At 44.3% G+C, this 14,389-nt stretch overlaps 1 protein-coding gene across 1 annotated transcript in view; it reads right to left on the bottom strand.

Moving 5' to 3' along the window:
- Positions 1 to 14,389, bottom strand: part of snx17 (sorting nexin 17) — a 167,933-nt gene that overhangs the window by 126,019 nt on the left and 27,525 nt on the right. The window contains exons 3-6 of the mRNA XM_072500579.1: positions 7,409 to 7,483; positions 5,407 to 5,524; positions 3,396 to 3,460; positions 2,135 to 2,245 (exon numbers count right to left, since the gene is read on the bottom strand). Coding sequence (XP_072356680.1) covers positions 2,135 to 2,245; positions 3,396 to 3,460; positions 5,407 to 5,524; positions 7,409 to 7,483 — 369 coding nt within the window. The remainder of the gene's footprint in view (positions 1 to 2,134; positions 2,246 to 3,395; positions 3,461 to 5,406; positions 5,525 to 7,408; positions 7,484 to 14,389) is intronic.

Raw genomic sequence — 14,389 nt, 5'->3', positions numbered from 1 at the left:
GGATGGGTGTTTAAATACTCTAGGTCAAGTCGGCATAAGGAAGGGGGACGTTTTGGGTATTCTAAAAGGCATTAAGTCCCCCAGGTCCGGATGGGATCCCAAGTTACTGAGGGAAGCGAGGGACGAAATAGCTGGGGCCTGAACAGATATCTTTGCAGCATCCTTGAGCACGGGTGAGGTCCCGGAGGTCTGGAGAATTGCTAATATTGTCCCTTTGTTTAAGAAGGGTAGCAGGAATAATCCAGGGAATTATAGACCTGCGAGCTTGGCGTCAGTGGTAGGCTAACTGTTGGATCTATTCACATTTGGAAGAAAATAAGACTTATAGGCAGCATGGTTTGTGCAGGGAAGGTCATGTCTTACAAACCTAATAGAATTCTTTGAGGAAGTGACAACGTTAATTGATGAGGGAAGGGCTGTAGATGTCATATACATGGACTTCAGTAAGGTGTTTGATAAAGTTTCCCATGGCAGGTTGATGGAAAAAGTGAAGTCGTATGGGGTTCAGGGTATACTAGCTAGATGGATAAAGAACTGGCTGGGCAACAGGAGACAGAGAGTAGTGGTGGAAGGGAGTGTTTCAAAATGGAGAAAGGTGACTAGTGGTGTTCCACAGGGATCCGTGCTCGGACCACTGTTGTTTGTGATACACATAAATGATCTGGACGAAGGTATAGGTGGTCTGATTAGCAAGTTTGCAGATGATACGAAGATTGTTGGAGTTGCAGATAGCGAAGAGGACTGTCAGAGAATACAGCAGAATATAGATAGATTGGAGAGTTGGGCAGAAATGGCAGATGGAGTTCAATCCAGGCAAATGCGAGTTGATGCATTTTGGAAGATCTAATTCAAGAGCGGACTATACTGTCAATGGAAGAGTCCTGGGGAAAATTGATGTACAGAGAGATCTGGGAGTTCAGGTCCATTGTACCCTGGAGGTGGCAACGCAGGTCGGTAGAGCGGTCAAGAAGGCATACAGCATGCTTGCCTTCATCGGACGGGGTATTGAGTACAAGAGTCGGCAGGCCATGTTACAGTTGTGTAGGACTTGGGTCAGGCCACATTTGGAATACTGCGTGTAGTTCTGGTCGCCACATTACCAGAAGAATGTGGATGCTTTCGAGAGGGTGCAGAGGAGGTTCACCAGGATGTTGCCTGGTATGGAGGGTGCTAGCTATGAAGAAATGTTGAGTAGATTAGGATTGTTTTCATTGGAAAGACGGAGGTTGAGGTGGGACCTAATTGAGGTCTACAAAATTATGAGGTATGGACAGGGTGGATAGCAACAAGCTTTTTCCAAGAGTGTGGGTGTCAATTACAAGGGGTCACGATTTCAAGGTGAGAGGGGGAAAGTTTAAGGGAGATGTGCGTGGAAAGTTTTTTTATTTTTACGCAGAGGGTGGTGAGTGCCTGGAACGCTTTGCCAGCGGACGTGGTAGAGGCAGGCACGATAGCATAATTTAAGATGCATCCAGACAGATATAAATTGGCGGGGAGCAGAGGGAAGTAGATCCTTGGAAAATAGAAGACAGGTTTAGATAAAGGATCTGGATCGGCGCAGGCTGGGGGGGCTGTAATTTTCTTTGTTCTATCATAAGTTGCACTAAGTCATGAATCCGATAAAGAATGAAGTTCCGAAATATTAGGACCAAAACTATGAGTTCTATATTTGATTCTATTATTAATAGAAGCAAATTTTGCATATGTGAGAGCAACATGGCTTCCAAAAGCTAATTTGCAGTTTAATCTTCTTAGATTAGAAGTATGCCAATGTTTTGCATAAATGAAAGAACAATGGTGTTTCAGCAAAACTAGTCTCCACCATATCAGCATTTTAATAAGTTAACACTTATCACAGCAAGGTTACTCCAATGCAGTAAATAAACTTGAATTTTAACAGATTTACAATATTCAACTGTTTGGGGAACCACACAAATGCTCATTAGTTCCAAATTTATAAAACTGAAGCACAGATTAATAACTTGCTTTAAATTGCCAATTCTCTCAGCGAGCCCAGCTGCATGCCTCTTGCCAAACAGTACACTGACTATTAGCTTCAATATGTGGACAAGATCCAAGTTTATTTGCTAAAATTACTCATAATTCCATAATATAATTTGTAGTTTTTGTTTACCTCCAGGACATCTTCTGTCTGGTCTGAGCTGAAAATATTGACTTTTATTTTCTGTCCGTTGGACAAGTAGACATCAAGCTGTACCTCTTGCGTTGGAATCTGCTGAGTTTCCTAAGATCCCAAAAAGTTAGAACATAGTAACAGGTATAATTTCTATAACCACTATAAATTTCTAAATATAAACTAACTCGGTTGTTAATATTACTGACCAATTCAGCCATCTCAAAGTAATAGAAATAGATAGATGCAACCAAACCAGTGCATGGTTTATTATAGATGATTGCAAAGGTTTAGCAAAACATTTTGTGGAATAATAAAGTTTTACATTTTATATGTTTCACTGAGAGCACCTGAAGATGAAAATACTTGTCTGGAAAATTGCTGAATCTTGTACTGGGTGAAAAATAATGCTTTTTTTTTGTAAGTGCCACGCATTCATTACTGGCAGTACTATTTTGCAGATTAGTAAATAAGTAAAATGCAAGTTTCAGACAATATCTGGACTTTCAGATAAAACAGAAGACAATAAATCTCTCAAGTTACTGAACAAACAATTGGACACTGCAATCGGATGACTTGCTATTGCTATTCTGACTGGATTAACCAAGGTGGCTAAAATGGTCATCTTTACATGTATTGACCTTGCAAAATACAGAAACATTTTATGATGGCCAACATGAAAAATAAATTTAATCGTTTTGTTAATGTCATCTGAGCAGAGAACATTTGTCAAAACAAAATGGAAGATTTTTTGCTCTTGTTTAAGTACTGTGATAACCTTCTTAAAGCCTATTTGAACAGCACATGACTGCAGTTTAATATCACACCCCAAGGGAACATTCCTTTCATGCTAATTCCAGTTTCGAAGAAGTCATATCTGACTCAAAATGTCAGCTCTTTCTCTCCCCACAGATGCTGTCAGACCAGAATTTCCCAGGACTATGTTTTCATTCCTTTAATACTGTACTGGACTGTCAGTCTAGATTATATAGCTACACCATGGAGTCAGTTGTAAATTCACAGCCAGAGGCAGAGTGCTACCAATTCAGCAAAGGTCACATTAACCAGAAAATAAAATTAAAATGACCTCTCAAGCATCAGGAGGTATCACAAGCATCAGGAGGTATCACAAGATAGAGCACTGTGATGCTAGTTCAACATGCCTTTTAAAATTCACTAGTTGGGAATCTGAAGGGAAGACAGCACACAACCTGTTTTGCTAACATTTCCTTTAATATGTTCTTGGTCATTATCAATATACCTGTTGCGCTTTTCTCAGAAAGCTGTTGAATGCCTCACTGCCACCCAGCAAGCAATCTTGACGTACTAAGTTAAAGACAAGAATCAGATTTAACAAAACAATTTTTTTGATGAGAGTACAGGAAAATTAAATACTACATGTAAACACACAGGTTCCAAATTTCAAGAAATCTCTGAAAGTTATCTGATGACTTGTTTAGCTGGAGGCAAGCTGATCCTAAATTTAAATAAATATCAGTCATTCATTAAGGAATGTGGAAGCTGCAAAAGGATCTGATGCAGCAAAACAAAACCATTGGTTAGAAACAAGGCTGGAAATAGATGCATATTCAACCATTAAGGCTACTGATGGCACGGTGGTGCAGTGGTTAGCACTGCTGCCTACGGCACTGAGGAATGGGTTCGATCCCGGCCCCAGGTCACTGTCTGTGTGGAATTTACACATTCTCCCCGGGCCTGCATGGGTTTCACCTACACAATCCAAAGATGCACAGATTAGGTGGAGTGGCCACACTAAATTGCCCCTTAATTGGTAAAATAAATAATTGGCTACTCTAAAATTATTATTTTTTTTTTTTTTTTAAAAGCTACTAGACTCTCCAAAGACAGGTAGTTGGCCCACTGAACAGAGCAGGAATAAGATCATTAAGTACCCCACTGCAACTGACTGTTCAATTTTGAATCTTCCAAAGCAATGTAGCTGCAAAACTCTGCTACTCTTCTGTACCTCTGTCAAAAATCCAAGGATAGGAAAATCATTGAAATATCTTAATCACAACCGCCTCAGTTGGAGGAGGAAGGAGCTGAGAAAAGAAGAAAAGCAAAGAACTGGCAACTCTCAGAATCTTCAGTATAATGTTAAAAGTTAGATTTAAACCTTGTTCAAACAACTGATCAGTGATTGTCATGGCAGAAGCAAATAGGGAGTAACGTCATTTCACAATTCCAGTTTCTAACTCTTGTATTCACTAAAATGGTAAGGTTTAAAGTGACATGGATACTCATTTCATCTGCCATTACAGCATACACATGCGTCTGCAGAACATCAAGCTACAGGGATCATAGAATAATAGAATGTACAGTGCAGAAGGCCATTCGCCCCATCGAGTCTGCACCGGCCCTTGGAAGAGCACCCTACTTAAGACGACACCTCCATCCTAACCCTGTAACCCATTAACCTCACCTAACGTTTTTTGGACACCAAAGGACAACTGGGCATGGCCAATCCACCTAATCTGCACATCTTTGGGCTGTGGGAGGAAACCCACGCAGACAGTGGGAGAACGTGCAGACTCCGCACAGACAGTGACCCAAGCCAGGAATCGAACTTGGGACCCTGGAGCTGTGAAATAACAGGGCTAACTACTGTGCTACCATGCCGCCCAGTGAGAACATAACTCTAAGTATCATGTTAAGAAAATGGCAACATTCAATACAAGATTTATCTACCAATTAAAATGGGAGTGGGGGGAATAAAATAAATAAGTGAAAATCAAATGGGTCAAAAGAGGAACTTGGGTCAAAAATATTATCTTCAAAACATATTGCAACTAAGGGTAAAAAGGTTAAAAGAAAAGGAAAGGGACATTCCACATCATACTTCCGGAGGGAAAAGTTGTTAACTGCATCTCTAAATCAGGAACAAACTTGAAGCAGTTAAACTACATTTTGCGATCCTGGCTCCACGTCACTGTCAGTGTGTAGTTAAACTACTACTTTTCGATCCCAGTCCTGTGTCACTGTCCATGTGGAGTTTGCACATCAATATCTGCGTAGGTCTTACCCGCACACCTCAAAGATGTGCAGAGTAGGTGAATTGGCCATGCCAAATTGCCCCTTAATTGAATTTAAAAATATATATTTTTCAGAATTATACATAATAATTTACATTACTTTAAAACTAGGTTATAAGACATTCAAATTACTTCAGCACCAGCAGTGCAGAAATCCAAATATCAGGGCACAGATCTGATTTGAATTTCAGAATAGAAAGGAACAAATTATGCTCTTACCACTCTGAATGTACTTCTCCAATTGTTCTCTACGTTGTTCTAGCTCTGCAGCCGTTAATGTGAAAAACTTTTTAGGAGGAAAGTGAGGAAGTACATGGGTCCCATATTCCTTTCGCAGCTGAAATACAGGATCATACGTAAGATGCAGAACTAATCGAAAATGGAAGCTTTTAAAAATATTTCTGTGCAGAATTGTATCATGTTGGTTCTGAGCTTCTCAGCAGAAGCTTTGCCTTCTCATTACTTGTCTGAAATAATGTCAGATTAGCAACGGATATTTATATAGCATCTTTAATGTAATAAAACATCCCAACACACTTCACCGGCACACTGTATATCGAAATTAGATAGAGTCACACACGGCAATAATAGGGCAAATGGCCAAAAGCTTCATCATAGGGATAGGTTTTAAGGAGCATCTTAAGTGAGGAAAGAGAGGTAGCGAGTTGAAGGGGATTAGGGAGGGAATCCTACAGTTTAGGCCCACATGCAACTATAAGTGCAGTCATAACAACAGAAACAAATGCTGGAAAATACTCAAGTTAGACAGCATCAGTGGAGAGAAAGTCAACATTTCAGGTTGATGGCCTCACATTTGTCGGAGTTTTTAGACCAAAAAAAAAAAAGGGGTTGGGGCAGAAGGAACTAAAGGACAGAAGGGTGGAAGATAGAAGCTATCAACTGGAGAATAGGAGAGATTAACAAAAGATATGATGCAAAAATCAAACAAGTGGTAAGCATAGAATCCCTAGTGCAGAAGGAGGTCATTTGGCACATCGAGTCTGCACATGACGTTTCGAATGAGCACTAGTGTCCATTCCCCCATCCACCCACCCTATCCCCGCAACCTAACCTGCATATCCCTGGACATTAAGGGGCAATCTACCATGGCCAATCCACCTAATCTGCAAATTTTTGGACTGTGGGAGGAAACCAGAGCACCCAGAGGAAACCCATGCAGACACGGGGAAAACGTACAAACTCCACAGACAGTGACCCAAGGTTGGAATTGAATCTGGGTTCCTGGCGTTGTGAGGCAGCAGTGCTAACCACTGTGCCGCCCCTTTTTATCCCTACAGTGCAGACTCGGCCCATCGTGTCTGCACCAGACAGATTCCTGGATGAGGGACCGAAGACTATTCAGGACAAAGAAAAGGAAATTTCTTCACCCAGAGTGGTGAACCTGTAGAATTCGTTACCACAGGAAGTAGTTCAGAAAACATAACATGCATGTTTTCAAGAAGCAGACAGATATAGCACTTAGGGCGAACGGAATCAAAAGATATGGGGGTAAAGCGGGATTAGGCTATGGAGTTGGATGATCAGCCATGATCATGATGAATGGTAGAGTAGGCTCGAAGGGCCTGCTCCTATTTTCTATGTTTCTATGACCCTCTGAAAGAGCACCCTACCTCGACCCACTCCCCCAATCTATCCTTGTATTCTCATTTAATCTGTGGGTCAATTTTATCATTGCCAATCCACCCAATCTGCACATCTTTGGACTGAGAGGAAACCCACGCAGATACGGGGAGAAAGTGCAAATTCCACAGTCACTCAAGGCCGGATTTGAACCCGATCCCTGGCGCTGAGGGTCAGCAGTGCTAACCACTGTGCCACCCTTCTGTAATGGGTATAGTAAAAAAAAGCTTGTGCCCAGGTTATAGCTATATGGTCGCCATCTGAAGCTTTGCAATTTGCCTTTTCTTGCTAAATACTATGTTTCATAATTTCTCATGTTAATTTGTGAAAAACCACTATCCCTTTTGAACCACATTCATTGCCTTATTTTAAGGAACTTTTTCTTCACAAAAGGAAATTAACTGCTATTTCCCAGAAAACAAATTTCCAACTTAACTGGGAGCTGAACATTACAAGCTATATACAATAGAATTTACTGTTCATTGGATAACTATTCTCATCAGGAACTGATTTCATGGAAAAAAAAAGGATCTTCCATTTACTTACACCATCATACCTTGCAATTAGAAAAACTATTCACCTGCTCATGCAATCCATAGAGTTGACTGTATCGGACCCGACAGTGTAACACTCCATTCACATGAATATTGTAGGCCTGCAATCGTAAAGTTAGAGATAAGAACATATTTAGATTGAGCAAGAATTATCTGGACTTAATTTCAAAGTAACATTGCTTTTATATGTCACCAACAATCTACTGACCACCTCCATGTTCTTACCAAACATCCCGTTTTTCCAAACATCGGAATTATACCATAGCAGAAGTTTTCACAGGTTAGCTGTTATTAAATGGTAACATTTCATATCTGATATGTGGGAACTCAGTCAGTATCGCATGGATACAAAGTTAAATTTGCATGGTCTAACACTTGCCATCACTTTGGTCATACTGTGACATGGATATAGTGGTCAAAAACATATAACAAGAGCAGTAATCTTGCTTCCCCTCAGAATTCCTAGTACTTTAAAGAAGAGAACCCCCCCCGACACCCACCCCTCACAATCGCTGCACAACTGCTTATGGTCCTTTATAATGTATAATAGCTTGCAGCAGGGGTCTCCAAACTGGAGTCCTGGGAAGACTGGCATTCTGTCTGCGAGAGGTCTCCAGGGGATCTGTGGAATATCTGGCAGCCATGGGTCAAAAAGTTTGAAATAAAACTCCAAAAAAACATGTGAACTAAAATGTGATTAAGTCAGCTCATTAAAGAGCAACACCCATGAACCAAAGAACAGCAAAAAAAAACCAAATTGACCGATCATTGCCTGCCCTGAGTAATGGCTTCAGATCAGCCTATCAGAGGCAGGGCTTTGACCATCAATTTGATTTTTTTCCCTGGTCAGAAAAGCGACTGAGCGACTGGACCGGCAGCCTCTGCAGCGGCTGCAATTTCTCGCAGTAAGAGACATTGTTACCACAACAGTGTCAACCACATCCTGAGAATACATTTAAAAAATATATAAATTCTGACATATGAACAAAATGCTCTGCAAGGGGGGCTTTGCAAGAAGATTCATGTAAGAGGGGTAAAACATGTCGTTGACATGATAAGAATGGATGAGATTCCCCGATGCTCTTGGGAGATCACGAGGGGTTTCACGGCTAGAAATGTTTGGGAAACATTACAGCACTGGTCTTCCTATTTTGCCATGATCTCTCAGAAATAGGAGAGACATTAGGGTTGTGCATGCTTGCGTCAGAGCCAAATTAATGTACAATGAATGTATATTGAGGCATCAATACAAGTCACATGGCACAAATGCTGGTTTAGCACTGCTGCCTCACAGCACCGAGGTCCCAGGTTCGATTCCGGCTCCGAGTCACTACCTGTGTGGAGTTTGCACATTCTCCCCATTTCGGTGTGGTTTCACCCCCACAACCCAAAGATATGCAGGTTAGGTGGATTGGCCATGCTAAATTGAAAAAAAATAATTGGGTACTCTTCAATTTTAAAAAAAAAATGAACAAAATGCCATATGGTTTTAAAAATGCACAAAATGCCATATGGTTTCTGATATGACGCCCTTAGAGGTCACTGGGTGTGCACCATCTGCTTCCCAGTGATCATCTCAGAATATGAACTTTCCTGATAAACAAGGTGGGGCTTCCCCCGAACAAGTATAAAAACCCTGACCTGCAACCAGGTCGATGAGAGAGATCCTTCAGGGATGAGAGCTGTTGCTGTACAAGTAAATCCATTTTAGTTTAGTATCCAACGGTGTGTTCTTGTGTGGACACTTCGTCGGATTCTACACCGACGACGAGGGTGGGATTGCAGCTGCCATCAGCACTGCGTATTACATAACCAGAACCACTTCCTCTAGGCCTCAAGAGGCCTCTCTTCAGCAGATCAAGATGCCCCACATTGAGAAGTTGGAGCCAATCGAGGCGAATACCGATGGCCATTGGTGGGCCTATGTAGTCATCAAGAACCTAACCCACCCGAACATGCTGAATTCCTGGTTCTTTGCCACGCTAGTAATCTTGGTTGCGGAACACAAAACCAAAACCGCACGGAGTACCCATTTTTATATGACCACCCAGGCTCAAAGGAAATCATGGTGATTTTTTGGCACGATTACAAAAACCCGCTGCAAGTTTGGGCCCTGCAGGACCAGTTTGTCGGATGTATCTGAAGCAGCGTAAATTTTTGATTGACATTCATCGGACTATACAGCGGGCAATCAAAATTGCTGTCTCTTGCGAGCGAGCCGAGGGTGCAAGAACTCCAGGGAATGGCGGTCCCGAACCGAACGTGTGCCGACCGGGTTTTCCAAGACCGGAAGATGGGACCCCCGAAAATGGGGAGCGTGCTGCAGAGACGGAGGTCGCTGCCGCAGAGCACCCGAAGGCCACCAAAACAGCTCTCCCGAACAGGAAAACCCGGATGCAGCTGCAGACTGGACGGCGGGACCTCGGCCCCAGACGGGCTCACAAGGACCCACCATCCTGGCACGATTACCCCCCCCCCCCCCAAACTGTGACATAGCATACTATGTGGACGATGGGGAAAACTCCTATCAACAGCTGCACTGCGTAACTGCCCCATGGGTTGCCCTGACGCAGTTAGTGAATAGGCACTCCATCAACATGGGAGCTCGATACCAGGGCGGTGGTATGGGACCAAGTGTATTAGGCCACGATTGTCTGGGACACCCGAGAGTAGACTGGCAGAGAGTATGCCATTTGTATCTGAATGGTCCGAAGAGATTTTGGTGAAATTCCCCCGAATCTTTGAGGAAGGTCTGGGAACAAAGGAGCAGTGGGGAGGATCAGCATGGATCTGCAAGCGCCACCATGCTATTTTAGAGCTTGCCCGGTCCCATATGCCTTGCAACCGAAGGTAGATGCAAAGTTAGACTGCTGGGGCGATTGGCTGTTATCTGCCCATCTAGTTCCCTGACTGGGCCGCCTCAGTGGTGAAGCGCGATGATTCCGTACACCTGTGTGGTGACTACAAGATGACAGTGAACCGTGTCTCCATCACCCAGCCCCCCAAATTGAAGACTTCTACTCCAAGCTCAGCAGCAACAGGATTTTCACAAAGTTGATGAGTCTTGCGTACCTGCAGCTGGCACTGGACTACGCTTCCCAGTGTTTCATCACTGGTAACATCTAGAGGGGGTTATATGGATACAATCGGCTTATGGTTGGAGTTTCCTTGGCAAGTGATTTTCCAAAGAATGATGGAGAACATCCTGCGACAGCTGCCCAGAGTGCTCATCAACTTTGATGTTGTTCTTGTTACCAGTTCATCCGACCAGGAACATTTGAGGAACTTGGCACAAGTCCTCCCAGTGCTTCAGGGAGGTCATCTCCGTCGGTAAAAGTGGGTGTTCAATGCCACCGAAGTCACGGACTAGGGATATGGGGTGGACCGATACGGCTTGCACCCTGTGGAAGACAAAGTACAGGTAATCAGGCAGGCCCCTGTCCCTGGGGGATAGACTGAATCACGTTCTTCCCTGGGTTTAGTGAACTATTATGGGAGGTTCATCCCAAACCTGGCGATATTACTCAGCGCTCTCCACTGGCTGTTGAATGCAGAGCACCCTTGGGAATGGGTCCAGCCACAGCAACAGGCCTTCACTGCAGTGAAGCAGCAGTCGTGCTCCTCCGAGCTGCTCACACATTTCGACCCCTCCAAGCTGTTCCTCTGGACTTGCGACGCATTTCCTTCCAGGTGGGGGCCGTCCTTGCCCACTGCATGGACGACGGCTCAGAACAGGTCACATGCAAATGGAGAAAAAGAGGGGCTAGCTGTCGTTTTTTGAGAGAAGAAATTTCACCGATATATGTTTATGGGCACACATTTACGGTTTAGTCTGACCACAAGCCACTGCCGTGTCTCTTTGGATCGGGCTATTCCCCTGATCGCATCAGCTAGGATCCAGCATTGGGCCTTGCGACTGGTGGCATACAAATATATTTTGGAACACTGTCCAGGGACAAAGATTCCCATGTTGATACATTAAGCCACCTCCCATTTCCACTCGACCACCGATACCTGCGTGGGCCAAAGAAGTCATCGCTCCCTCCAACTTATGGAGTTCCACATGTCAAAGCAGCCCAGATACAGGGTTGGACCCAAATGGACCCACAGTTGCCTGGGATCCGCCACGACTCGGGTGGTTATCCCGAATCAGAGGCATGCCCCCCATTGTGCAACGGGCACCCAGGGGTTTCGGAGATGAAGATGCTGGCCCGCAGCGATGTCTGGTGGCCCGGGATTGAAGCATAGAGAAACTGGCTCAGCGTTTCATACCGTAGGAAAACGAAGGCTCAGCCAGCGGCACCACGGCACCCACGGGAATAGCCAGGCCAACCATAGTCTTGCCTCCACTTCAAATTTTGTTGGTATTTTTCAGGGGGCAATGTTCCTGATCATTGTGGATGCCCACTCAGAGGTTGGAAGTCCACACGATGCAGACAACCACCACAAGAGTGACTATGGAATGGGAACAACTGTGGAATGGTTGCAACACACGATCAGAACCCATGGCATTCCCGAGGTATTGGTCTCAGACAACAGGGCAGCGTTTACCACTGCGGAGTTCGGGGCTTTCATGACTGCCAAAGACATTTGTCAGGTGCTGATCACCCCTTATCACCTAGCCTTCAATGGGTTGGCTGAGCAGACGGTCCAGACCTTCAAAGGGGTATGCATGAAGGCACTGACCACCAGGTTTTGGGAAACCCGGATAACCTGGTTCCTGTTCGGTTACCAGACCAAGTCGTATGCCACCACAGGGGACGTGCCAGCCGAGCTATTCATGGGCTACTCCGAACTCGAGTCTGGTCAACCTGTACATCGGGGAGGAAGTCCACTGTGGTCAAGAAAGAGACACTACTGTTTGAACTTTGACGTAGTTCAATTTACATTACTTTTTGGCTTTATGGTTCAACCCAAATTTTATGGTTAACAACATTTCCAAAATAGTTTTTTCATGAGAAGAATAGATGCCAAACTAATGCAAGTTATTGGTTGTGCAACACAGAGTTCCTGAGAATGGCAAGTTGCCACAAAGTGCTAATAGAACATAGAAAATACAGCACAGAACAGGCCCTTCGGCCCACGATGTTGTGCCGAACCTTTGTCCTAGATTAATCATAGATTATCATTGAATTTACAGTGCAGAAGGAGGCCATTCGGCCCTTTGAGTCTGCACCGGCTCTTGGAGAGAGCACCCTACCCAAACTCAACACCTCCACCCAACACCAAGGGCAATTTGGACATTAAGGGCAATTTATCATTGGCCAATTCACCTAACCTGCACATCTTTGGACTGTGGGAGGAAACCGGAGCACCCGGAGGAAACCCACGCAGACACGGGGAGGACGTGCAGACTCCGCACAGCCAATGACCCAAGCCGGAATCGAACCTGGGACCATGGAGCGGTGAAGCAATTGTGCTATCCACAATGCTACCGTGCTGCCCTTAAGAACAAATAAATCTACACTATATAATTTTACCGTAATCCATGTACCTATCCAATAGCTGCTTGAAGGTCCCTAATGTTTCCGACTCAACTACGTCCACAGGCAGTGCATTCCATGCCCCCACTACTCTCTGGGTAAAGAACCTACCTCTGATATCCCTCCTATATCTTCCACCTTTCACCTTAAATTTATGTCCCCTTGTAATGGTGTGTTCCACCCAGGGAAAAAGTCTCTGACTGTCTACTCTATCTATTCCCCTGATCATCTTATAAACCTCTATCAAGTCGCCCCTCATCCTTCTCCGCTCTAATGAGAAAAGGCCTAGCACCCTCAACCTTTCCTCGCATGACCTACTCTCCATTCCAGGCAACATCCTTGTAAATCTTCTTTGTACCTTTTCCAGAGCTTCCACATCCTTCCTAAAATGAGGCGACCAGAACTGTACACAGTACTCCAAATGTGGCCTTACCAAAGTTTTGTACAGCTGCATCATCACCTCACGGCTCTTAAATTCAATCCCTCTGTTAATGAACGCGAGCACACCATAGGCCTTCTTCACAGCTCTATCCACTTGAGTGGCAACTTTCAAAGATGTATGAACATAGACCGCAAGATCTCTCTGCTCCTCCACATTGCCAAGAACTCTACCGTTAACCCTGCATTCCGCATTCATATTTGTCATTCCAAAATGGACAACCTCACACTTTTCAGGGTTAAACTCCATCTGCCACTTCTCAGCCCAGCTCTGCATCCTATCTATGTCTCTTTGCAGCCGACAACAGCCCTCCTTACTATCCACAACTCCACCAATCTTCGTATCGTCTGCAAATTTACTGACCCACCCTTCAACTCCCTCATCCAAGTCATTAATGAAAATCACAAACAGCAGAGGACCCAAAACTGATCCCTGCGGTACGCCACTGGTAACTGGGATCCAGGCTGAATATTTGCCATCCACCACCACTCTCTGACTTCTATCGGTTAGCCAGTGTTATCCAACTGGCCAAATTTCCCACTATCCCATGCCTCCTTACTTTCTGCATAAGCCTACCATGGGGAACTTTATCAAATGCCTTACTAAAATCCATGTACACTACATCCACTGCTTTACCTTCATCCACATGCTTGGTCACCTCCTCAAAGAATTCAATAAGATTTGTAAGGCAAGACCTACCCCTCACAAATCCGTGCTGACTATCCCTAATCAAGCAGTGTCTTTCCAGATGCTCAGAAATCCTATCCTTCAGTACCCTTTCCATTACTTTGCCTACCACCGAAGTAAGACTAACTGGCCTGTAATTCCCAGAGTTATCCCTAGTTCCTTTTTTGAACAGGGGCACGACATTCGCCACTCTCCAATCCCCTGGTACCACCCCTGTTGACAGTGAGGATGAAAAGATAATTGCCAACGGCTCTGCAATTTCATCTCTTGCTTCCCATAGAATCCTTGGATATATCCCATCAGGCCCGGGGGACTTGTCTATCCTCAAGTTTTCAAAATGCCCAACACATCTTCCTTCCTAACAAGTATTTCCTCGAGCTTACCAATCTGTTTCACAC

Source organism: Scyliorhinus torazame, chromosome 4 (genome assembly GCF_047496885.1).
Source record: "Scyliorhinus torazame isolate Kashiwa2021f chromosome 4, sScyTor2.1, whole genome shotgun sequence".
NCBI classification, from domain to species: Eukaryota; Metazoa; Chordata; class Chondrichthyes; order Carcharhiniformes; family Scyliorhinidae; genus Scyliorhinus; species Scyliorhinus torazame.
Note: the sequence above shows the minus strand (reverse complement) of the source record. Positions and strands in the feature narration are given on the sequence as shown.